Here is a 27,402-nt window from a genome sequence, read left to right on the forward strand (position 1 = left end):
TCTTTTTAAGTGGGAGAACTTGCACAATTGGTGACTGACTAAATACTTATTTTCCCCACTGTAACTGGTCGCAGTCCTCCTGGCACTTAACAGCATATACAACATTGCTCTGTTTGTGCCGGGGCACCGGATCTTTGGGGTGAACCAGCCTTTGCCGTAATGTGTTTTGGGGTTTGAAAGCTACTGGGACATTTATGCTTCTTAGCAATAAATCTTTATGTTTGCAGCTCTACTGCTCATCCCACAAATGTGTGATCCTTACAAATGTGGCACCACTTAAAAGAGAAATAAACAAGATTTCCAACAGTTTAAGATTTATTGCCAAGAAGCATTGTTACACCAAAGAAATAATCTACCAAACACTAATTACTGTACTTTTTGTGCTAAGTTTATGACGGTACAAAACAGCACAGTAAACCAAAATACCTCATTTTAGTGGTCTTATTTGCAGGCTTACACACTTTCAAATCAGGCTTCGACTGAGTTCAGAAAACGCTTTCATAATCTTCAAATAAAATGTTTACATTTTTATACACAACTTATTAAAAACTGGAATGTATAGAAAGAAAAACTGTAGTAGCTGTTGTGCTACTACAGTTGCAATACAGTGCAGTGAAAACTGTGATTTAAAGAAAAACATGTAAATTTATGGTAAAAAACTAGAAGCTGTTGTTGACAAAATTATGTAGTATAAACTACAATGACACTAACTCACAGAATGAAGAAATCTGTTTCAGAGAAAGGTCAAGTCTGCTGTTTGATACAACTAAAATATCTTATTTATTCATAGTAACCGATCTAGTGTCTTAAGTTACGAATTTATATCATAATCAGTGACAGTGTTTTCATAGGCACCAACCTTCAATCAAACAGCAGCACTCAGTTATTAGCCTCACTGTCTTCAGCACAATGCATCATCACATAAAAGCTCTGCTGTCAGTTGTCATCTTATGCTGTCATTAAACGCCGATATCTAAAAATGAGTAGGTTTTGCTCTGCAAAGACGGAGTAAGAACTAAACAACCGATTCTATTAGTATTTCATGCCTGTGTGATCTGTGAGCATTCAATTTTCTTCAAGTGAAAACAGATAAACATTCAAAAACAAAACGATAAACAAATAAACTGTGTTACAATTGGTTTTTTGAATTTTCATTCTAGAGACACAGTATAAAAATATCTCATGTTGCAAATTCATCATAAATCAGTGGTTCTGTTGTGCATCCAGTAAACAGAGTTACAGCTTAGTTGGCAGCACAGGCTATTTTAAAACCCATAATATACAGCTTCACTTCTGTTGCAGCTTAACTTTCCAATTTGGATTCTTTTCTTTATTTTGTAATGCAGAAATGGCGACACAGCAAAAAAAGAAAGGAGGGAGGAAAAGAGCGTTTGTGAAAAGATCCTGAGACTTTTCAGCTGCATGCCATGAACCAGATAAGGAGAAAATGTCACTTTGGGTGTTGGTACGAAGTACTGAGTAATTCACAGTTTCAGCGAGCTTTCAGACTGAGAGCAGCAACAATCAGCGGAGCCGCAGAGGTCCACTCAGTTGTCACAGAGCCGAGGCATCGAGGAAACCAGGCCAATACAGGGTCAGACAACAAGCAGGCCAGCTGAGACAGAGCCAAGAAGTCGGTCACTTTTTGGTAACAGCAAACCCATTTCCACAGTTTCTTGCTTTCCAGCGTATTTCAGTTTAACAAATGGTAGCTCACTCCAGACAGAGCAAATGATGTGCACGTTTACAGTTCATGCCTCATCCTGATGGTTCATTTTTTGAAATTATGCTGCCATTAGTTTATGTTTTTGGTTTAATAGAACGTTATTGGGTGGCACTGGCACAACAGTGAAATGGTTAGCACTGCCACCTCAGCATGAAAGTTTCCAGTTCGAGTCTTAGATCGGGCCTTTGTGTGTGAAGTCTTCATGTTCTCCCTTTTGATGTGTGGCTTTTCTGCAGATACTGTGGTTTATTCCTGCAGTGCAAAGGACTCCATACCTATGTTCTCCCAGGGTTAATGAATAAATACTTTATTTGTCCCCATGGGGAAATTATTATATTTATGAATCACTGATAATATTTTAATGAAAGTTTCAAAACGTAATCACCCACTAAATTTACACTACAAATGAATATTGCCATCTGATTTAATGTGATGACCACAGCTAATTCATTTTAATAAACACCAAATTAGCTACCGTATTTATTCGTGTATAATATGATCTCATGTATAATACGACCCCCCTTTTTTAAGCTTAAAAAGCAAAAAAAATTTAATCCTCAAACTACCTCCAATTTCATACAGACTTCAAGATTTTTCAGCCTTTGCAGTCTTTATACATACCAGTAAAATGATCATTGGACTGTTCATTTTATTTTAACAACATATATACTAAAAGGTATTTTGACAACAAATATATATCAGCTGTAGCAGCATCAAATGAATTCTGGCATTTTACACATAGGCCACCAGGATGAGCCAACACAAAAGTCAGAGACTTCACATGAGATTTGAGCCATCTTGTGGGGGAAAAGCAGATTACTTCCTACTCGCTAGCGCCCCCTCTGGAGGGAAACTTTTTTCAGGGATACAAACTTTTTCAGAACACCGGTAGATGGCAGCCATTACAGATGAGCATGTGTTTGTTGTTGTTCGAGGAGCAGCCTGGTCACACGCTAATGTTATTAGTTCGCTATCATTACTAAGGTGCAGGACTACTTCCCCCCCCCCCCTTTTTTTCCACATCATGTCACCTGCTTGGATCTGTTACTATCTTGCTCTGAAGCAGGAGGCGTGTCAGAGGTAAGCTCGCTTCAACTGCTTTTTATGACGCGGTCTCATTTCCAGACTCAGGCATTTTGTGAATGAAGCGATATTTCAGTTAAAATACATAAGTAAAAATATTTATCCGAGTATAGCACTAACCCCCAACTTTATGGATGATTTTATGGATTTAATTTTATGTATTATACTTGAATAAATAAGGTATGTAACTCGGGCCTCCCCCCTTTTTTTTTTTTGAAGAAGAAGAAGAAGAAGAGTTAAAATGATGTGTGGTAGTAGCTGAGAGTTGTTTCCAACACAATCAATAACAGATTGTGAGATATTTGTTTAAAATGTTATGCTAGGTGGCAGGCCACATGTATTTTGTTTAGAGAATACTACTTTTTTAAGGCTGGAAAGTGGGTTTCATAGAAGAGAGCTACACTGAGTCAGACTGGGTGGGGTGGGGGTGCATTTGAAGAAACCAGTCAGTTAAAATAGGTCTGAATTGGTTACTATCTTCTTATCTTTATATTAGTTCAGGCCATTTTTAAATCACTCAATTGAACACTGATAAAAGCTGATTTGAATTTTCACAGAACTTAGAAAAAAACACATTCATCTTTTCTTTTCTGTTTTTGTATAAAAGTAGATCAAACGTTTYTGCATTTTCTGTATGGAAAAAGCCATAAGTGTCCCACATCCTGGTTTCATCGCCTGAACTGTTTCACAGTTGAATCTTCATTGTGTCAGTGGCAAGTTTGAGAAACAAACAAGCTAACAATAATAAATATCACATTTGCCTTCAGAATCCCAGACAGGGAGCGCAAAGCAACGATGTCCTAGATAAACTGAAAGGCATTCAGGTTTACATAACGACAGTGTGACAAGATGCACATCATCTCCGCAGCTCCACGTGACAGCAATACAGGCAAAAAAAAGCTGTCTACTTATCATTTTCATTTGTGTTCCAACAAATCTCCTTTCTTCACAAGGTTAGGTTTAGAGGGGAAGTAGATAGTGTACAGATTGTAAGCTTTTTATCTGTTTAGAATAAAATAAAGCTTTTTTATGATCAGATTTGTGTTTGTCAAGTGTTACAATCCACAGCTTGTAACAGAATCAACAAGCGGTACACCAATGCCTCCGTTCACTGAAGGAGTTGAATAGTGAATATCTGGAGTTTTTGAGATGAGTGCTTTTCTGAACTGGAATTCAACAGGGAGTGCAAGTAAACCTTAACATTCATGGTGAAAGATATTCAAGTGGGCAGGAGTGTACTGCGTATAAGAACAGAGGGTTTTGTTTTTTTAACTTGTTCAAGGCAGTGTAGAGTGACATATCCTTCACCAGATAAAATGGCTGGGACAATGGTCCCATGGTTAATGGTGGCCTTGCCCATCATAGAATAATGTTTGGCCACCCTAACCCTTTGAGGATGTTTGTTAGTGACCTTTCCTCTTAGGGGTGCACCGCTAAATTGGCCGACCGATTTATTGGCTCCGGTTTCCTTAATTTGGCATGTGATACAAATTGTAACATCGTGGTAGCGGGGCGGAGCGTGGTCACACAAACATGTCATCCAAAGACACTTTCATTTCACAGCAGTTTTATGCAGCCTACCTGGACTTTGTAAGGTGTGGCCTATGTGAGCTTCAACCCTTGATTCGACACACAGCCATAAAGTATATGGCAGTGGCCATCTTGGATTTGATGTGGCAACCCAGGTTATAATAGGAACATTCTTACTACTATATAGCCACACATCAAAATGGAAGTTGGTAACTCACTTATTTTTCAAGCTATCCAGCTCACAAGACAGAGGGACGAATGGAAAGTAATCCTAAATCCCCTTTTCAGTCTGTGAAGTGGGACAAAACGAGGGCCGAGCCATTTTATTACATAAGTTTTATTAAAACAGTAGTGGTGCACAAAAAAAACAGATAATTTATGTAATTGAGAAAACATTTTTCCACCAAAGCTGTCAGATACATTTAATCTAATGCATGTTTCTGGTAAATAACAGCTAAAGTATGTTAATATGTATATATTGTATTGTTAATAGTTTGCCAGTGTTCAGTGTGAAATAGGATTCAGGAAAAGCTCTCCAGATGAAGAGTTAAGACTGCTTCAGCACTGTTCTTACAAAACTTCCTACACAGATGGGAGGAATGACTTTTGCTTAATATAGTTGAATAAATACTATGTCCATCTTCCAAGGCGCGAGTGCCGCCAGCTTTATCATGGGAGGTAATAGACTTTGCAGCTCTCCATCACGCTCTTGGAAGCACCAACCAATTTGCTGTCAAGTCAATAATCTCACTGGAAGAGATCAAATCTGTAAGATTTTCACAAGTTGGCTCTCACACACAAACAGCAAAATCAAACTCAAACTCTTAACTCTTCAAATCCAAATGAGACAATTAAAGTCTGCTTATTTTTGTTTGATTCTGACACTTCTGCATGAAGTGGTTCTGACATTAGTGAATAAAAAAGACCAGCAACRGTGATTTTAGTCTGAATGGTAGCTATACAATGACTAGAGTTTAAAAGGATGGCTGACGAGGAGCAACTTCATTTAAATTAAGCACCTTAAATGACCTACAGAAAACAAGTTAATTAGCAAATTCAGGTAAAAAGAGAAATACTTAGTTTTTTGGCATACATTTCATTGTAACCAGTATGAACCAAATATAGGATTTGGTTTGTAATGTATCTTTCATATTCTGTCTTGGTCAGCTACTGTATATTGCATTTGTAATACGCTGTATGTTCCAACATATTAACCCTGCTAAGATTCCAAAACAGCTGGGATGTTTAAGTATTAACTACTTTGTAGGAGGGGGTAAAAATTCATGGTATGCCATACCATGAAAATGTATCTTGAATTTGGGATCACAGTACTGTATATTACGGGTTTGGTACAAATAGAAAAAAAGAAACAAAGGCCCAAAACCAGAAAGGTCAAACATTTACATGTGACTTATTTGAAACAAGTGTTTGAGCTTCTGTGTTTTAATATAGACCAGCCAATCTTGATTTGCTTTGCTAAAAATACTATGCTTATACTAAGAATCATATTCACCATCTTCTAGAGTTGAGAATTTTAAAGCAAAACTACATTAAATTCATCCAGGTTTTTAGGATTTTAAGATTTTCCTGTAATGTACTAATGCTGCCATCAAAGAAGTGTGAAATGCCTTTTTCAGTATTGCAGGTCTAATTCAATACCATCAAAAAATAAAGAATTTAAAACTTGATGTAGCCAAAAATCCGATTGGCTCGTTTTCTTTTCCGGCCTTAAAAATACAATAATACCTCTTTTTGAAATAATCCTTTGGCCATGAGCTGTTGATGAATTGTGGTTCTTGCTTTTATTCATATTTCTTTGAATATTTTAGTCTCACCACATTGAGTTTGGCATTCTTTTAACTGAGACCTTAACTAGCCTCTAAATCTCAGAGTAAAATGAAACATCTCTACAGAACACCTACTCACACAGCTAAAATGTTTCTCCTTATTTCTTTCAATGTGAACAGCATGTTTCTTTAATGAATGGCGTTCTTGTGTAGCTGATCTGTAAACAAACCTAAAGTCACAGATCACAGAAGCTCCCAGGTTTCATGGATCAACATAGAATTTAGAGTTTCTTCACCTCATGCAACCTGCAGTTTAAACTGTTTTAGAGACATTTMTGAGTCAGTCAAAAATAAGTTTAAAGCTACTTTCAAAGGAGAAAAACATTTTCTTTCATAGGGTTTTCTGTTGATGTTTACATTGCTCCTGATATTCTGAGTGTCAAACGGCCAGATTTTCTCCTGGCAACAGTGAGAAATGGCAACTTGGCTCCCACTGTTAAAGCCCATGGGAATGCTGAGAGAAAACCTAATGTCTAGAGCTCTAAGAGTTTGACGGCTGGAAAATATACAGTAGTTTCAGAAGGTATTACTTGGTTTGAAAAGACACACACTTCTCTATAGAAAGCCTCCTGGCAGACGATTAGCGCAAAACCTAAAGGAACTGTCCACAGACCTTAGAGACAAGAATGCTGCAATGTACATAATGAAGGATGGCTACACTGAAGGTTTGTAAAAAGTACAGTGGCCTCTATTTCATCTCTTATTTAACCAGGCAAATCCCATTGAGATCACAGATTTCACAGAACCGGAATACCCAGAGACAATGAACATAAGCACAAGGAGAACATGCAAACTCTGCACAGATAGACCCCAGGCAAAAACTAGGGATTGAACCCAGGACCTTCTTGCTGCAAGGCATCAGTGCTAACCACTAATCCATCGTGCTGCCACAAGGTTCCTTGCTTTGAAAAGGCATACACCAAACTTTTCCCATAATTCTGAAATGGAAAAAGTTTTGCACAACCAGGATTCTCTCAAGAGCTGGTAGGAGAACATGTATTTGGGAGAGAGAGAGAGGTTATCAAGAACTTGATGGTCTTATTCAGAGATCCTCTATGGAGATGGGACAAAGATCCAGAGACAGACCTGCAGGCCTCTGCCAATCTGGTCTTTATGCACAGTGGCTAGACAAAAATCTCTCTTCAGAGCAAACCCTTTAAAAGCTGCTTGATTCTTTTATTTTTATTTTACCATTATTTAACCAGGAAAATCTTATTAAGATTATAAATCTCTTATTCAAGGGAGGCCTGGGCCTGAAGACAACCTATTGTACATGTTTTTGGTGTGTAGGGGAAACCGGTGTACCTGGAGAAAACCCACGCAAGCACGAGAACATGCAAACTCCACACAGAAAGACCTCAGGTCCAAACCGGGGATCAAACCCAGGACCTTCTTGCTGTGAGGCATCGAATCGAATAACTCTGATTGTGAGGAACAAAATTCTTTGCAGGAACCAAGATTGGACTATTTGGTCACAGTTCTAAACTTCATGTCTGGAGGAAACAAGACACTGCTCCTTACCTGCCCAACACCATCCCATGAATGAAACAAGGTAAGTGGCATCAACAAACTGTAGGGTAATATTTAGCAGAAGACTGGTCAGGAGAAGTACAGAGATATCCTTGATAAAAACCAGTTTTACTGAGCTTAGGACGTCAGTCAGGACTAAAGGTTCACAAACCAACATGGCAACGACTCAAAGCAAACAGTGAATACATCACAGGAGTGGCTTTTAGATAACTSACTGTCCTACAATGTACCAGCCAGAGCCCTGATTTGAGTCCTATTGAACATCCCTGGTGAAAAAACAAGGAAATGGCTGTTTACTATTAGTCCTCATCAAAACGGACATAGTTTAAGAGTTTGAGCTTGTTATATCAAACCCCAAAACACTCAAGATAGTAACTGCGGCCAAACATACCTCAATTTAGTACTAAGTAAAAGGTGATACTWATTTGTGATATTTCTTTTTTCTTTATTGTTAATAGTTTTGCCATGTTCGATGAAATTTATTGTTTGCTTGTTTATGAGAGAGCAAAGAAATCGTACACACAAAGCTTTTAAATCACACATTCGAACACTGGAAGTCTAACAATCTGTCAGGTGATCATATTGTCCATTCTAATTATTCCGACAGATTAAACCACTGTTCCCAAAATAACTACATGACTCTTTGTTCTACCTTTCCGGGGCTTCAAACATAAAAGAAAACCAAAGTGGAAGTTGTGCTTTTAGTGCAATTTTTGGGTTCTAATGAGAGCTAGGGGCAGGAAAACAATCCTCCAGTATCTGATGTGAAGCTTTCAAGCTGTGCATGAGGAAGCTTGGAACTAACACTGAGTGTGTTTGAAAGGCGTCTATGCAATGTTTTAACCCTGTTCCTGAGGACAAACCCCATCCAATCTCTTTGGGCACAGACGCCTAAAAATAAACCAACAGATTTTCTGAGTAAAGACACAAAGGTGGAAACGGTGCAGCAGAACACAAACTCGGAGMAGCAGCTGTGACAGCGAGGTTTGGTGACAGAAGCGGGGGAGTGCGATAAAGATGAAATCAGTGACCAAGAAATGAGGCCTTGGAGACAGGGAGCCTAAACAGGTTTGGGAGCTCTGACAGCACCAACGAGGAGCTACGTTAAAGCTCCGATGCATCCGTTCATACCTCCGTAAACATATTACTCACATCCAAAAGTGACTTCCACAGACACTCCATTATTGTTAGGCGGAACTGGGTGCGTAAACATTATTAAAAATAAATGTGTGAAGCTGTTTAAATTTAAAATGAGGGCAAAGTTGAGGCATTCTCTGTATACAATAAACCTGCCAGCAGATTTTCTGCTTGAATGCAGAGTTTTAAAAATAAAATAAAAAAAACAAACAGCCTCACTGAGTCTGTAAAGAAGCTGACTAAATATAACTCCATCCTGCAGATTAAAGCCAACCCCTCCCCTCCCTCCTCTCCCTTCCTCGTGGTCCCATTCAGACAGCTCAAAGAGAATTAGACCAGATGTGTCATACAGGAAGGTGTTTTGATACAAATTGGATGATTAACAGAGCGGCTCAGCCAGAACTGAGATGTTTGGCTGAGGTAGGCAGTCCGGTGGCGAGGGATTGGATCTGAGGGGCCGGAGGAGCAGATGGGACAGGGGGGCATGGGGCTGGACCGAACCACTTACGATTTTGCATCGGAATACCACAACCGTAATGGCCTCTGTTCAGAGCAAATCTATATCTTAAAAAAAGAGCTTCCTCTGTTCTGTCAGCATGAGAGCGGCTCGTTCTTTATAGGAAGTTATCTCCGCCTTTAGCTCCACCCACCCAACATTAATTATGCAGCTCAATGCAGCACTCCGATTCCCTGCTGCAGCTCACCCACACTACAATACTCCACTGCCTTTCTCCTACTCCCTCTGCCTCTGTCACACACACAAAAACAACACATCAAGGTTTCTACATCTCCAACATTCTTCACCGTTCACATAAAAAAGCAACTTCATTTTTAGTCCATTCCATTCTAAATAAACAGGCTTTTACGAGGACTGCACCAGGACAAAGCYTTCTCCCTTTGTCACATAATTTAAATGAAATTAAACGTTTATTCACGCCTAAAACCAAAACAATCTAGCCACAAATGAACACGATTGCAATATCTCTTGCCGCCGGAGATTTGTTTGCTTTATTAGTGTTTAATCTCGCCGCGGAGTTCAGTGCAAATCAGAGTGTGAGCTAATGAGGTGAAACACTTAACACCTGTCTGTCAGAGGTCGGAACTGAAGGAGGTACTCCACGGCACGACCAGAGCCACCGTCAAGTCCGAGTCACGGGAAGCAGAGAGAGAGAGAGCGAGAGAGAGAGAGAGAGAGAGAGAGAGAGAGAGAGAGAGCACGACTACGTAACCCTGAATGAGCCGCATCAGCAAAGAGAAGATAATGTACAACTCTGTGTGTGTGAGTGTGTGTGTACAAGGAGCTCTCATGCTTTGGCCAACCAGCCCCCTCCAGGCAGGCAGGCAGGCAGGCAGTGGGCGGAAGCTCAGCAACTGTTAATGGAAGCAGAAACGAGATTCTTCCTCGTTTCCTTGGGCCGCTCACGTGACGACGATTCTTTTCACGTCTGCATGACAGAGCAAGTATTTTTACTTGCTTGGCCCAGAGCTGTTTTATTAATCCAACAGAACTTAAGCGTGAGTCATCTGCACTTACAGTACACTGGCTGACTTAGAGGTGAAGAAAAACTGTTTTTGGTGTGTAATTTGAATTCATGTTAGATGGTGTTTGTTGATTATGTGTCCATGTATGCAAGGACTGAGCAGAAGCAGAGTTTTGAAATAAAGATGTGACTGGTGGAAGGTGGAGCCGTTTGGGGAAAGTGTAACTCGCTTACATAATCCAGAGGGGAGACTAGTCCCTCTTTTTTTTAATCTTTGTCTTTACATGTCTGTGCGACGGTAGGWGCAGGTTGGCTGATGCACCACGTTTCCATCCCATCCAAAAAAAAATTAATAATCTGTGCATCCCCTGATGTCCACGCTGCACATTGGAGGGTCAGGAGCACTCCAGGAGGCTGCTGCTCGTCGGCAAGGCAGCCCCTCCGTGCTGCACCAGCTCCTCTGCTGCTGCGGGGGGCTTTTCAGAGCATGGTACCGGATGGTGAGCAGAGAGYGCAGCGGGGGCTGGGCACTGCAATGTACTGCAGTGTGCTTGTGGCTCTGCTGTGCACACCCACTCTCTTTGCCTCTGACACTCGCTCCGTCTCTCTAACCCTCTCTGGCCCTCTTCGCCTGAATCATTTGTCTCGCCTCCTCTCTTCACTTTCCTTTTCAGTCTTTTATCACATCAGTTTTTTCCCCCCACTCCATAGGTGAATTGAAATGCATGTCTTTAATGCTGTCTTTTCACATTTTCCTGTTAACCCAGTCTGCCCCCTGCCTTTCTCAAGCACACTTACATATTGCTTTATTATTATATAAATGCTATTTAAGTTATTTTGAGAGGCCGGAGAGAAACCGAACACCCAGGTTTGAAAATAACTGGGAAAATCAAATCACTGAGGCCACGCCCCATCAGTTTGTATGAGTTTCTCCAAGCTATTGGGAACATCGAGCATTTCATCTCTCCTGTCTGTTCTGTTCAGTCGGTAATGCACCGCTGTGCTGGACTCTCATCATTTTCTGTTCTGGATGAATAACATAGCTTAACATAATGAATAAATGTGATTCTCACTTGTCTGTAATGAATAAAATGGTCTTTTTTTCTTTGCACAAAGCATCCTAAAAAGCATGACCGTACAAATTTGGATGCTTTAAAACAAAACCGAGGTGATTTGAAACTATGTTGGAAAGGAAACCAACAACATGCTGGCCTCAAATTTTTTAACCTAAAATAATTGAATATTGTAAGCGTGACTGTGAAAATCTGATGCTGACCAGGCGACTCCAGGAGCAGCTGTGTTTCTCAGCGATTCGGCGGCGCTCTGAATAACATCCGGACTCATTCAAGGGACATTCAGAACGTTCCAACTGCATCAAAGCCATATTCCAGCAGCAATTAAAAGATTTTGATAGCATTCCAAGTGCATTTGAGCTGGATTGTTTTAATTTCCAAATAGATCTCCGTGGCAATCAAGATGCACTTGGGACATTCTGCCAAGATTTGAAGTGGCTTGTATTTTAATACTTCCACGAATMTGATCATCATGTATAGAACGTAGTTGAGATTCCATAAGAATACTTAATGCAGTTAGAAAACACTTTAAATGCTGTTTGATAATTCTTGACTTGGGATTACCTGGAAAGTTTTAAACATGAGAAAAACATTCCAGCCTGCCACAAGAATGGGCCTGAACATTAAGAATGCACTCAAAATGCAGTCAGACTTGTTAGAATTCACTTTGAATATTCAGGATTATACGATAAATTCATTATTCTGTCTGGTTCTGTTTGATTCCAGACAATTCCAAAGCGATAGTTCAGATCTTTTGAAGTGAGGTTCATGCGAAAAGTAATGAACGCGTACTATCTTACCTGTTTCAGACAGCTCTTTAGTTTTACTCATTTATTCATTTCATTTAAAAGCAAAAAACAACTTTTTATACAAAACAAAAAAAATATACAAATCCAAGTTGAAATGAAAGGAGGCAGAAAGAAGAAAAAATCATATAATGTCTGCCCCTTTTTTCCGTAATTAATTTCGAGCAATAATAATCAAAAAACAGAACAAAATAAAAGCTTCAATTCCTTCTCAAACAACAACTTTTGATATACATTATGCAATTTCATATTTCTTCAACAAACTTATTTTTATCATTTTCTGAAAGAAATACATTGAACCAGCATTTTTATAATCACTTTCCAGATTATTCCACAATCTTATTCCTTGAACGGAAGTACACCGGTCCTTAAGTTTGTTCGAATGTTAGGTTTAATAAACATCTCAAGCCCTTTAAGATTATAAGAAATGTCTCTCTTAACAAAATATAACTGGATGTTTAAAGGTAAAAAAAATTATGAGCTTTATACATAATCTGCAAGACATTATAATCAACCAACTCATAAAACTATAATAATTTTAATTTACAAAATAATATGGTAACTGTAATGTTTTCTGGTGATTATTCTTATGGCTCTTTTCTGTAAAATGAAAATAGGATTTGTGATTGTTTTACATGCTTTATCCCAGACTTCAACACAGTAAATCAAGTGAGGAACAATTATTGTATTATACAATATAAACAGAGCTTTATCATTAAATAACTCCCTTTCTTTAAACAGTATTCCAACAGATTTAGCTATTTTTGTTCTTAAAGGGATCCACGATTAGTTGTAACATTAAACTTTATTTGATAAACATTTATTTTAACTGTAAAATAAAGACTGTAAAAATACTGTAGGCTGTTAATTTTGTAAATTTTTAAAAATATATTTTAACACGGACGGAGCCATTTTATTTACACGCAAAGCATTCTGGGTAAATGATGACATCAACTAGGTCATCGGTGCGAGGCTGCTAGCGAGCTATATCCACCCTGAAGGTTAATCTTGGACAATATCTGATGATCGACTCTTTTAAATGAAACCAGAGAGCGTTGACAGAGAGGAGAAGGTAGAAATGACTCAGCCTGTAACTGAAAATATGGATGGAGGACAACAGAGCTGCTTCATGGAAGAACAACCTCAGCTTAGCCTGATAGCCTTTGCGTTAGCGCCCACGCTATATTGCCTTATATGTATTAGCTCGGCGCTAGCGTGACAAACAAGCTAAACTGAGGTCCTCCATCCATATTTTCAGTTGCAGRCTGAGTCATTTTTGCGTTCCCCTCTCTGTCATGTGGATGGAGGACCTCAGTGACGAGAGGAGAATGTGTAGCGCTGAGCTAATACATATTTATGATGATAGCATCGGGGCTAACGCTAAAGCTAAGAGTTCTTTTGCTTGTAATACTGGACAAAGCGAGAGAAAGGAATACAGTTTTAAACAAAAATCTGGCTGTATATAAACTGAAAGTTTAAAGTGGTTGTGTTGTTAATGTTTTCATCATTTTTGTCAGAAAACAGCCGAGCTGGTATGGTGAAATTACCGAGAACAAACGGCAGGTCTCTTAGTTCTTCAAGTATTGCCTTTAAGCTAAATTTGTAATTTCATAATATTATTAATACTAATATATTGACATTTTGCTAATTTCGATCTATTTTTGCTTATGTTTTTGGTTGAAAAATATGACACAAACAGAATACAAAGATATCTACGCCGCACCGGGAGAGACTAAATTCTAATTTTCTACACTCCTAGAGACTCCAAGTACACAACAAAATGCACTTAACGGCTGAAAAAGTGGATTTTGCATGATATGTCCCTTTCAAATACATATAAAACAGAACGTCTGATGTTAAATGCAAAGGTTGAATCAAACCATTGATCGGCAGCTTTGAAGAATTTGTGATTTCAATAGTGTCCCGGTATAAACAGTAATATATATGTATGTGTGTGTGTGTGTGTGTGTGTGAGTGTGTGTGTGTGTGTGTGTGTGTGTGTGTGTGTGTGTTTGTAATCAAAAATGTATTTTTCTTCCTCTCACTTATTTTACTGTCACACTACAAAATTTTAGAAAACTTATGCCAGCTTATGAAAATTTTGTCTAATACCGGAGATGTCTTGCTGAATATGAAATACATAAAAATCAACCGAAGCTTCTTTTGATCACGTACAGACTGTAATGCTAACATTTGTAGATTGAATATATAGGTGTGTGAGGAATTTGCACTGATGCCTCTCAGCAACAAGATACTGGGTTCGATCCCAGGTTCAGACCAGGGGTTGTTATGTGTGGAGCTTGCATGTTCTCCTCATGTTGCATGGATTTTCTCCGGGTACTCTGGTTTCCTCCCATAGACAAAAGCGTACATTAGGTTCCCTTCAGGTCCAGGCCTGCCTTGCAAAAGATCTCAGTGGGATTTGCCTGGTTGAATATACACTCACCGGCCACTTTATTAGGTACACCTGTCCAACTGCTCATTAACACTTAATTTCTAATCAGCCAATCACATGGCGGCAACTCAGTGCATTTAGGCATGTAGACATGGTCAAGACAATCTCCTGCAGTTCAAACCGAGCATCAGTATGGGGAAGAAAGGTGATTTGAGTGCCTTTGAACGTGGCATGGTTGTTGGTGCCAGAAGGGCTGGTCTGAGTTTTTCAGAAACTGCTGATCTACTGGGATTTTCACGCACAACCATCTCTAGGGTTTACAGAGAATGGTCCGAAAAAGAAAAAACATCCAGTGAGCGGCAGTCCTGTGGGCGGAAATGCCTTGTTGATGCCAGAGGTCAGAGGAGAATGGGCAGACTGGTTCGAGCTGATAGAAAGGCAACAGTGACTCAAATAACCACCCGTTACAACCGAGGTAGGCAGAAGAGCATCTCTGAACGCACAGTACGTCGAACTTTGAGGCAGATGGGCTTCAGCAGCAGAAGACCACACCGGGTGCCACTCCTTTCAGCTAAGAACAGGAAACTGAGGCTACAATTTGCACAAGCTCATCGAAATTGGACAAGAGAAGATTGGAAAAACGTTGCCTGGTCTGATGAGTCTCGATTTCTGCTGCGACATTCGGATGGTAGGGTCAGAATTTGGCGTCAACAACATGAAAGCATGGATCCATCCTGCCTTGTATCAACGGTTCAGGCTGGTGGTGGTGGTGTCATGGTGTGGGGAATCTTTTCTTGGCACTCTTTGGGCCCCTTGGTACCAATTCAGCATCGTTGCAACGCCACAGCCTACCTGAGTATTGTTGCTGACCATGTCCATCCCTTTATGACCACAATGTACCCAACATCTGATGGCTACTTTCAGCAGGATAATGCGCCATGTCATAAAGCTGGAATCATCTCAGACTGGTTTCTTGAACATGTCAATGAGTTCACTGTACTCAAATGGCCTCCACAGTCACCAGATCTCAATCCAATAGAGCATCTTTGGGATGTGGTGGAACGGGAGATTBGCATCATGGATGTGCAGCCGACAATTCTGCGGCAACTGCGTGATGCCATCATGTCGATATGGACCAAAATCTCTGAGGAATGCTTCCAGCACCTTGTTGAATCTATGCCACGAAGAATTGAGGCAGTTCTGAAGGCAAAAGAGGGTCCAACCCGTTACTAGCGTGGTGTACCTAATAAAGTGGCCGGTGAGTGTAGGTTAATAATATATAACAAAGTTTTCCTCAGTCAGCACAACATTATAGTGGGACAGGGATTTAACTAGTACAATAAAATGCAGGTGAAATTAGGTTTTTAGAATCAAGATAAATCTATGATGGTCGTCAAGAGCTTACATATTTATGGTGCTATAAATACTGGTGTATAGATTCTCTCACTGTGATTACACGCATCAGAAGCCTTCCACCTTGGAGAATTTCAAACCTTCTACTCTCCGTGGCATTTAGTATGTTGGAGGCTGRGTCAGATCCACCCATACACTCAGTAACAAACATGTTCTTGTTTACAGATTTCTCCATACGCCTCCCACAAGTCATACAAATCATGGCCATTAACAGTGTCATGGATGCAGCTCACCTTCGACATCTGCAGAGTCCTGCGGGTTTATAACAAAACAACACGCTTTGCTGAGTTTTACCAGCACTTCTTCTTCAACCTGTCATGGAAACTTTTATAGTGGTTGCCAACTGTAGCGACAGCCGTCTCTGCTCTGCCGTGCTGCCCAGATCATCAATTACAGGAGTCCACTAAACACCCCGGACCCACATGCTGGGACAGAGGGTGTCACGCTCAAAGGATGAGCATCGACAAGCCCAGCAGCTGCTCCCTTCAAACAAAAAGACCCACACTGCATAAGGCGCTCATTTACGCGATTCACAAATCTGACAAGGGACGTTGTTTCCTCTATTTATCAAAGAAAATGCTCGAACACGAGCAGCTCTGTTCACGCTGAAAAGCTCCACTGAACAAGATGCTTGAGACTACGAACGGGCGAACTTCCTCCATGTCTCATATGATGCGTTTATGTTAAAGAAGAGTTTATGCTAATTCCTAAAACTGCCAGGGGTTGTTTTTCTATTTTCCATCAAAAATCTTTATGTTTCTAATCATCGCTCTAAGAATGAGTTTCTCACTATGTTAGCAGTGTCCTGCTGAGAAACTTCACTGGTTGCTTCCAACCATGACATGAAGCAAAGCTTTGAGGCACAGCTGGTGTCGGAGCAGGACGAGCCAAAGACATTATGTTTTCCACAAATGGAACGCCACACTGGGGTTTTTCTAGTGCCTCTTAAATGCATTTTTGTAATTAAGTTGTCTCAATCATAATTGAATTTTAGACATTGTCTGTGGCCTCACGGTAATTTGTCTCACCTTTGATTCTGTATCATTATTTTATTGTGTGAATGCGGATTCAGCAATCATAGGTTTACCTGGGATTTTTGTTTTCCCATTTTTTGCAGTTGAACTACATCTTAATATTTGCATTATTTTAGCCATTCATTTACCAAAACAACAAGCTTATTCAGGAGATGGCTGATATGACTTGTTTTTGTAACTTTTTTTTTATTTTCTCCAACATAAAACAAATATTTTCCACATAAATATACTTTCCAGAAAGAAAATGTTACCCTGCTTCAGAGTACTTGTTCTGTTTTGGTCTTCTTGTGCTACTTTTATTGTATTGCTACCACTCGGCTACTTTTAGCTTGAAATAGTATTTTGATACTTTTAATCTTTAGCTATGCTTTTGACAAATTAAGGTTCAAACTAGTCTTTGCTACATTAAACTAGTATTTAGTTACCATTAACTTTTAACTATTTTTGTTGTTCTTTTAGGCTTTTAGATGCATTTAAATACTTTTAGCTAGTTTTTGATGCTTTTAGCTAGCATTTTCTTTCATTTAACTTTTAGCTAGCCCTTTCTTCTGTTACATTACATAAACTTTTGTTGCTTTTGGTAATTCTATGGCCACTTTTGGCTCATACATAGTATTTTGCTTCTTTCAGCTTTAAGCTATTGTTGTACTTCTTTTAGCTTGCGTTCTGTTTATTTTAGCTAGTGTCCTATGTCTTTTAGCATTTAGCTAGTGCTCTGTCTCCTTTAGCAAGTGTCCTGCTTCTTTGAGCTAGTGTCCTATGTATTTTAGCTTTTAGTTAGTGTTTTGTGCCTGTTAGCTTTTAGCTAGTGTTCAGCTTCTTTTAGGTAGTGTTCTGCTTCTATTACAATTTAGCTAATAATCTATTGTTTAAGCTAAAGTGCTGTGTATTTCAGCTATTAACTAGTGATCTGCTTTTTTTTAGCTTTTAGCCAGCTTCTTTTAGGTAATGTCATGCTTCTTTTAGCATTTAGCTAACATTCTGCATCTTTAAGCTAACGTCGTGCATCTTTTAGTGAACTGCTTCTTTTAGCTTTGAGTTGGTATTCCACATCTTTTATCATTTAGCTAGTCTTTTGCTTTTTTTTTTTTTACTTTAAACGACTCAATTTTGGCTTCTTCAGCAAATTTCAGCGAAGTCATTCAGCTCTCAGCATTTACACATTATTTTTGTGGAAAATGCTTTTTCACTTGTATTTAAATTGCGCCTTGATGTCAAATAGTTTTGTCCCGTCGTTTTATGAGTCCTGCTTAACGCTGCAGCCATGAAGAGAACACAACAAATATCACAATGAAGACACTCCCACATGGAGGACGCCGAGACAAAACAGGTTAAACAAGAACAGCAAAGTGAACCAAAGGCATACAGTGTTTTAAATGTTGATTTTTAAAAACAGTTATCTGTGGGCCAGGCTTAAACTGTTTAAGGATGTTGTTGTTGTTGTTGTTTTTTCTTTACTTTGAACTAATACAAAAAAGATGTAAAAATATATAAAATCATATATATGATCAAAAATTCATATAAAAGTAGATAGAGTAGCAGAAGGGACATGTTCTACAGAGGTGCTTCAGTCGGAGCTGTCCATGGTGCTGAAATGAAAATGATTTCATTGTTGAATCTGTTCATGTATGTAGGTCTTAAATAAAAGAAACATAATTCAAATTTGTTACAAAGACATGAAATTCTGCTCAGATTCACTGTGAAGCTCGACAAAAGGAGAGCAGCATCACTTTAAAACATTGTTTAAGAATGAGTACATACTGTACTTTTGTCTAATGTTGGTTTCCAGTGTTCTCACATACACAAAAAAGTGCATGTCCATTATTTCTTGTTTTTCTGCACCAGGCCAGTGTACACAGTGGCGAAACAGAGTGCCCACTGCTGGACGGCATCAAACATTCATGTGGAAATAATGAAGGTCAGATGTGGAAGGAAAAACTAAAAATGGGGGATGAACTAAACCTGTACTTAATCCTAAACAAACTTAGTGGTAAAAAATCATCATTAAAAAGAGCCTGAATAAACAAATAACATGTTTACTTCAAATTTATAATTCATCTTAGAGGCCAGATTATACAGCAAACTACTATATATTATAATAATAGACTAAATCTGTACAAATGCTGTAATGATAGTTGTTTTATTATTTTTGGTATAAGCTCAGAACAAGCAAAGAAATAACTGACTTTTGCAGCAAGTTCAGACTTTAAAAGGTTCCAGATTAGTACAGAACTCAAACACGATCCAATCCATCATCAAAGCAAGCACAACATGACAGCATGCCTGACCAAACTATAAAACAGGGGATGCAGTGGTCTTATAGAAAGTGTGCTGCATTTCAAATATAAAGAGCCCAAACTTGACCCATCCTTGAGGGGGACGCTGACATGGACGAGGGGCAAACGGTTCTGGTTAATAGCTGGTTTGAGGAAGCTCAGCCTTGGCAGCTGGTTGGATGCTGAGGCAGCTCCACATGGGCACATAATGGGACACTGCAGCACAAAAGAACCGTGTGCACAGAAACTTGCCTGGGAGCGTCGGGGAGTCCCGCACTGAGTTTCCTCCCACCCACCTCCCCTTCTCCCTCTCTCTCCGATTTCTCTCTATCTCAGTCTCTCATTCACTCACTGTTTTTTTTTTACCAAACAGAAAATGTAAATCCTTCAAAATGAAAAACAATAGAGCTGTAATAATTAAAAAAAACTATAAAAATATAAATATCAATCTCCTTAAAACCACACAAAGAAGTTGGAAGTAAAAGAGGGGGATGCAGCTGCTTACCTTCTGTGCAGGATGCTCCTCTGGATGCTGAGCTTGACCCTTTTTTTTTTCCCGCAGACTCCGACACACTTTGAGACAGGGAGAGAAAGAATCAGTCTCCTCTTACTTTCTCCTACTTCCAGTTTGAGACTAAAAATGAATCAAACAGAGCCGTGCACACACACACACCTTTTGCTCGGCTCCTCTGAAACTCACAACACACACACACACACACTCTCACACACACACTGGTACCCCAAGACTGAAGTACAACAAACTGATACAGATCTGCTCAGGAAGAGGGATGAAAACTACACACACTCACACACTGCAGCGATTTTAGTTTTTTTTCCCCTCCATCCTCTTGCCCACTAGCTTCAGAGCTTTTTTTTTTTTATCTTTGCCTGTACTCTCTTTCTGATTGGCTCAGCAGCTCTTCAATAACATAAGCTCTCTCCTTTAATTGGAAGGCAGCCAGTTGTGTGGTGCACCAGAGCCCCTCCCGTCCTGCTCATATCTCCTCTCCGTTTTTTTTTTTACCTCCAAAGTGCCTGGAGAGAAGAATGCTGAGCTCTGCAATTTCGTACACATTGGGGAAAGATGTTTTTTTATGAGAGATGGAAGGCAGCAGTGGGGGGGTGATGGTGGAGGAGAGCATCCGAGGACGAATCAATGGACTGCAGTGGGACAAGCAGGAACAAAGAGATGAGGATGGACTGGGTGGGTGGGTGTAGGGGGGGGTCAGGTGTGGTGGGAGCAGGTTGGGATGAGCCGGGTCCTCCCGCTGCAGCAGTTTGACAGCAGGCTGAATGAAACAGAGCTTTCCCTGCGCTCACTGCAGCGCAGCTATAGGTGGCTCTGCTGCAGTGCGAGTCTGATTGCCAGGCAAGAAGGGGAGGGGGGAGAGAGATGGGATAGGAAGGGAAGGGAGGAGGAGGAGGAGGAAGGTGGGGGTCGGCTGCAGTGAGACAGAAGTACAGTCTTCCAGGCAGCCTGGATGTATGGGAGAGAAAATGGGCAGCTCAGCCACAGAGTGAAGAGTCCACAGCAGCCAGTGGCTTTTAGTTCATGMATTATTGAAGGTGTCCCACAGGAAGAGAGGGCAGCAGAGTCTGTTGAGGCACCAAACTAACACTCAACATGTCCGCCGCTTTGTTTCTTCATCGTCCAAAGGCTGATTCAGCATTCGTTCTTTTGCATTTTTCTACTTGCTTGTTTTGCAACCTAAAGGCTGCTGCATACTTTGCCACAATTGAGCTGTTCAGTGTCAAAATGTTCAGCTCATTCTGGAGACATGCAGGTGCTGTCAATTTTTGTTTTTTGTTCATACTTTTTAAAGGGGACCTATTATGCAAAATTCACTTTTTAAAGCTTTTTTTACTCAACTTTGGGTATGTACTTCTTAAAAAAACAGTCCTAGGGCCAAAAAATCAGCCCCTTACCTAGCAACCCCTGGATGAGAAACCACCTCCTCAGTATAAAAAGCCGTCACGTTGTTGTTGTGTATTGCGCAGCTCATTTCACAACAAGTCTCCAATAGGGGAATGTGTAGAGTGTTGGACCAGAGAGTGGGAGACAGGGTTAAAGACTGGCATGGACACTATTTAATTATTTATTTTTTTCCATTTGTTATGAACACATTTTCTCATGTASCTCTATTGTTTAGCTTATTAAAGCCTTGTTAAAGCCTATTTGTTCGGGTTTCTGAGGTATTTCGACCGCTGCTGCTCCCTGCTCTGGTAACAGCATGCAGAGTGAGCGGCGCGCAGAGCAGAGGCGGAGAAAGAAAAAAAAGCTGGGACCACGACTCTGCCTCTGGGTCTCTCCAACGGAGCTTCTGCTATTATTAGCCATGCTAACGTAAACGCTGGCTTTGGAGGGCGGAGTTAATGTCAACAGATTTTTGGAGGGCGTTACCAACAGAGCTCATTAACATAAACAGCTCTTCTGAACGGAAGTCAGAGCAGGCAGAACTAGAAAATGGGAAATTTTATTATCTGAGAATTATTTTGTGCATTAAATTGAATGAAAATGGTCTGRATATCCCACAGACATACCATAAAATTTTCTAGGACCCATAATTGGTCTCCTTTAAAGAAATCAGGGCTCCACCATATCAGTGCTGTAGTCTCATAATCCTGAGGATGCAGATTGGAACCCAGGATACATCAGAGATGGTAGCTGGTGTAAGAAAAGCCTAATCTTTCATGATAGTTTGCTCCTTTTGGACTTTTATCCAATGCTCTGCTTCATTAACAGTTCAGTTCGAGCTTCTTCAGCAAATCCAGCTGTCGTTAAGCTCAGCATTTACCCTACATTTTTGCAGAAACTGCAATTTATCTAATTTAAAATACAGTGAATTCTCAGTGTTGGCTTCTCTCTCTCTCGCCACTTTTATTTATGATCCATAGAAAGGCTTCCTCCAGCTGARGTAAAAAGGAGGAGTGGTGTTGGATTCATTGCTCCTCCATTTAATTTAATTTATTTATTTATTTGGCTCCTCCCTGACTCTCATCTGGCTCATTGCATCCCAGCTGCACTCAGGCACAATACCCGAGCAGATCAATAGATCATACAATACCTCGACCATCTGCACGGCCCACAATGTGAGCTGCACAAGTTACAAAGCAAGCACAGAGGGAGAAATGCAATCACGGTGTTTGCTGAGCCATCAGCAGAAATGGCTCATGAATGAATTAAAAGACACCTGATACTTTAAGCTCAGCATTCACTTGTAAATCACCTGATGGTGTCAAATACATTTTTTGTTTGTATAAAACCTAACATAAAGTCACTTGTCAGATGGGCACAATTCTCTAATAAGTAAGTATTAAACCTTTACTTAAGAAACCTGATCTTCATTCAGGAGTTCTGGCCAACTAATCCCCCATTCATCTCAAAAATTATTGAGAAATTAGTTGCAAATCAGCTATGTGAACATTTGGATAGAAATAATCTAAATGAAGAGTTTCAGTCAGGGTTTAGAGCTCATCATAGCACAGAAACAGCACTGGTGAATGTTACTAATGATATTCTTATGGCCTCAGACAGTGGACTTGTACCCATTCTTGTCCTGTTAGATCTCAGTGCTGCATTGGATACAATTGATCACAATATTTTATTACATAGACTTGAACTTTACATTGGGATTACAGGAACATCTTTAAAATGGTTTGAGTCTTATTTAACTGATAGATTTCAATTTGTTAATGTTAATAATGAATATTCTTCTTACACCAGAGTTAGTCATGGAGTTCCTCAGGGTTCAGTGCTTGGACCAGTCCTCATTACTTTGTATATGATTCCTTTAGGTAAAATTATTAAACAGCATGGGATAAATTTCCATTGTTATGCTGATGATACTGTTATATTTATCCATGAAACATGATGAATGCAACCAGTTAAACTACAAGCATGTCTTACAGACTTAAAAACATGGATGACTCTTAATTTTCTGCTTCTAAACTCAGATAAGACAGAGGTTGTGGTTTTTGGACCTGAACATCTTACGGATCAACTTTGTAGCATTTCACGTCCTCTGGATGGCATTAATATGGCCTCCAGTTCTAATGTAAAGAAACTTGGTGTGATTTTTGATCAGGACATGTCTTTTTAACCCCCGCATTAAAATTGTTACCAGGACCGCCTTCTTCCACCTGCGTAATATCACTAAAATTAGAAATATTTTGTCCAAAAATGTTGCAGAAAAACTGATTAATGCATTTATCACGTCTAGACTGGATTACTGTAATTCCTTATTATCTGGGCATCCAAAAAACTCTTTAAGAAGTCTTCAGTTGATCCAAAATGATGCTGCTAGGGTTTTAATGAGAGTTGGAAGGAGAAATCATATTTCTCTAGTTTTAGCTTCTCTCCACTGGCTCCCTGTCAAATTTAGAATAGAATTTAAAATATTACTCCTAACATACAAAGCTCTTAACAACCAAGCTCCATCATATATTAAAGATCTTACTGTTCCATACTTTCCTAACAGAGCACTTCGCTCTCAGATTGCAGGTTTTCTTGTGGTTCCTGGAGTTTCTAAAAGTAGAATGGGAGGCAGAGCTTTCAGTTATCAAGCTCCTCTCTTGTGGAACCAACTTCCAGTTTCTGTCTGTGAGGCTGACACTCCATCTACTTTTAAGATTAGACTGAAGACTTTACTTTTTGATATAGTTAGGCTTAGGTTTCCTGAATTATTCTTCATTTCTGCTGCTATAGACTTGGACTGCTGGAGCACAAACTGAGCACATCTTCTCATTCTGCTGTTGTCTTTAGTCTCTCTTCTCTACATGTTATTGTTAATATTTCTATCATGTTTTTTCTTTGTCTCTTCCAGAAGAAGGTGCACCTGGACCAGTCCCGGACCAGTTCTTCTGTGTTTGTCTGTCTCTTTCCTGTCCCTCAACCAGCCGGTCGAGGCAGATGGCCGCCTGTCCTGAGCCTGGTTCTGCTGGAGGTTTCTTCCTGATTAGCAGGGGGTTTTCCCTCTCCACAATTTGCTCAGGATGGGAGACTGTGATGAAGTGATTCAACGCAGCCTGCTGGTTTCTTCTTTAGATTGTTCTTTTTATGTACAGTGCCCTGAGACAACGTATGTTGTGACTTGGCGCTATATAAATAAACTTGAAATTGAATGTAAGTTTTTGGCATTTTGCTAGTTTGTTAGGATACTTGATTAATTCTCAGGGGGAAATCTGATTGTGAAAGAATATCATGTCCAAACAACCAGGACAAAAATAATATAAACAAGATAAAAATGTAAGCTGCAAGCAGTGATGAACACCTGAGGTCAATGAGCACCATCATGAGTTTACACCTGGAACGTGGGACTGTTTATGGACAAGTGTCCAATTACATGAAGACTAATGGGTGGGTGGTCCTACCAAAGATGTACCCAATGAAGTTTCTAATGAGTATTGAGGATCAACCTTCACCAAGCATGATGTTTGGTGGTGACTGGATGTTCATCATTTCTTTTATCTTCTAGTGCCTGTGTCAAACTTAAGGCCTGCGAGCCAGAAGTGGCCCACCACAGCATTTTATGTGACCAGGGATAACTTCAATGAAGTATTGATCTCAATCAGTGGGTGTTTCTTTAAATCCATCATAGACTATAAACTATCTCAGAGTTCATGTTGAATATTTTACTCACAAAGTAACTGCCTCCCACTGACAGGGTTTAACCAGCAGCCCACAGTGTAAAATCTCAATTTCACTGTATTAATGCCAGCTAGATTTACTGCAGCCCAGTTATACTGGGAAGTGGGAATTTCCCAATTACAAGTCTTAAATTTAAACTAAAACACCCCTTTCTGTATTATTTATTTCACATTTAATCATTTGGACATGTAGTGCTTTTCAGTTTTTATAAGAGGATGTTTATATGCAGGAAATACCAAGTAGAGCTCAGTTGTTTGTTTGGGGGGGGGGGGTTGCAACTCACCACCGCTAAAACCAAAAAAAAAAACTTAATTTAACATGTTTATTGAGTAGACTTAACAATAAATGTTTAAATTTAGGGCCAAAACATATTTTTCCAACTTCTAAAGCCCAGCAGATCAGTCAGAGGAGGAGATGAAACACTTCATATTAAGGCCCTCACAATAATTCTTCTGTACATATTTTAACTACGAGCTTACAGACTCGATTTTTAACTTGATTAACCTTCTTTTGAATAACATATTTGCAAATAATTTATAACAAAACATATTTTCCACTGGAAAAAGCAAACCCTTATTGGAACAATAGAAAAAATTATACTAAATAAACAGAGTGGCTTTTTTCATGAATCGTCAGCGCATGTTTTCCTTCATCACTGTGGCTTCTTCCCTCTGAGGGAGGCTGTAGACTGTGATGGAGATGCCTGTGTGTTTGAAGACCTGTTCCAGTATCATCAACACTTCTGACCACTTCAGTCCGTCCAGTCCACACCCAATACTGAGAAATGGCAAATGACAAACATGCTGTTTAATCAGAGCCATACGAGCACGAAGCTCTGGGAATTTTTAAGCAGAAAAAAATTGAAAAACATTTCAAGGCTTCAGTAGCGCAACTTTAGGTAAGTGTTTAAAATGCAACTAAAGCAGAATGAATGCAATGATTTGCAAATCTTATAAACCCATATTTAATATGATTTATTTTTTCTTGAAAATGGCACAAATTATTCGTTTAAACATATGATGTTCTATGAATAAAATCAGGTTTTAGACTATTTGCAAATGAGTTCTGTTTAGATTTTTTTTCTTTTTTCCCCATTTTATGCAACATTCCAACTTCTTTAGAGTTGAAGACAGGAGATGCAGGATACCTTACCGAGGCATTGATATTCTTGTCACTCCATTTTCTACACAGTGAGACTTCATGTCTTCCAGACTGTGCTTCAGGCTGTCATAGGTGGGTCTGTGGGTGTATTTTTTCTTCGTAATCTGAGACACAAACATCAGAAAAAGTGACTGAAATATACAAGACTGAATAAAGTAACTTTTATTTTGTGCTGTATATTGACTGACAACATATTTACTAGATAGTAGATGAAACGTCTTCCCTGTTTCAGTACAGCACACTGCCCAGTCACCTTCTCTGTTGAGACAAACAAGACCATTAAATAATACAAAACCGTAAAGTAAATGAAATCCACTGAACTGTAGTAAACAACTCTAAATATATATGTTTTAGGCTACTAATAATATGGTTAGTGTTGCAATGTGTTTTGTAATCAGATTCAGCACCTTATCAGTATTATTACTGGTGAGTTTTGAGTGATCAGACTGACTTACTCTGCTCCTTCAGCTTTGAAACCCCTCCGAACTTCTGCCTGAACGTGACCGCTACCCCTGCCCCCATGTGACAGTCCTCACTGATGCAGTGGGCCAGAGCGTCATCCGCTGGGCACGAGAACAGGTCCCCGGTGACGTAAAGCGGCTTCCAGCTGTCTTCACCTAGCTGACCAGCAGGGGGGAGCATTGCGCCGTTTAATAAAAGGTAAACACCGGAAAACAACACCGACAGCAGCCTGCCTATTTAAAGCCAGGCAAATAAAACAGTCCAGTCGAGTATCTTAAAGCTTTACCTTCTTTGTGTCCGTGCAGAAAGAAGCCTGGACGTTCGACGACATTGAGACCAGCTGGAGCTCCTTTTCTGACTCTAGGAAAAGTCTTTGAAGTTGTAGCTACATTAGCATTAGCATTACCGACAAGAACACGACATAAAAAAGTATCTACAGGTACGTTTGAGAAGAAGACTAGTTTATTAGCTTTAATAAGACGCTTTAGACTCGTTTTAAAAGAAGCTAACCCTTTAAATGCTAAAAACTAAACTATCTCGGTTAGATTTACGACTTTGCTGGAAGTACAACACAAGCGCTAATGCCAAACCACAGAATGTCTCGCGAGGAAATTCGAGATTTTAGATAGATAGATAGATAGATAGATAGATAGATAGATAGATAGATAGATAGATAGATAGATAGATAGATAGACATNTAGATAGATAGATAGATAGATAGATAGATAGATAGATAGATAGATAGATAGATAGATAGATAGATAGATAGACATAAAAATACAGTAATAATAGATAGATAAG

General features: G+C 39.5%; 2 protein-coding genes across 5 annotated transcripts in view; both read right to left on the reverse strand.

Moving 5' to 3' along the window:
• LOC106519286 (synaptotagmin-2) overlaps nucleotides 1–20,551 on the reverse strand; it is a 90,326-nt gene extending 69,775 nt beyond the window's left edge. Inside the window, exons 1-2 of one of the 4 annotated variants that reach the window (XM_014010877.1) lie at nucleotides 20,037–20,550; nucleotides 19,837–20,004 (exon numbers count right to left, since the gene is read on the reverse strand). The gene's annotated coding sequence lies outside the window, so the exon portion shown is untranslated. Of the gene's footprint in view, nucleotides 1–19,836 lie in introns of all 4 variants that reach the window. The other 3 variants (XM_014010876.1, XM_014010878.1, XM_014010880.1) reach the window with 3 other exon arrangements.
• Nucleotides 20,552–25,290: 4,739 nt separating this feature from the next.
• Nucleotides 25,291–27,144, reverse strand: oard1 (O-acyl-ADP-ribose deacylase 1). Its single transcript, XM_014010881.1, has 5 exons — nucleotides 26,888–27,144; nucleotides 26,595–26,760; nucleotides 26,339–26,397; nucleotides 26,131–26,243; nucleotides 25,291–25,755 (listed from the first exon to the last, which is right to left on the reverse strand). The coding sequence occupies exons 1-5, from the start codon at nucleotides 26,930–26,932 to the stop codon at nucleotides 25,611–25,613; spliced, it is 528 nt and encodes a 175-aa protein (XP_013866335.1). The 5' UTR covers nucleotides 26,933–27,144; the 3' UTR covers nucleotides 25,291–25,610.
• Between the last annotated feature and the right edge of the window lie 258 nt (nucleotides 27,145–27,402).

This window comes from Austrofundulus limnaeus, unplaced genomic scaffold (genome assembly GCF_001266775.1).
Source record: "Austrofundulus limnaeus strain Quisiro unplaced genomic scaffold, Austrofundulus_limnaeus-1.0 Scaffold75, whole genome shotgun sequence".
In the NCBI taxonomy this organism is placed as follows: domain Eukaryota; kingdom Metazoa; phylum Chordata; class Actinopteri; order Cyprinodontiformes; family Rivulidae; genus Austrofundulus; species Austrofundulus limnaeus.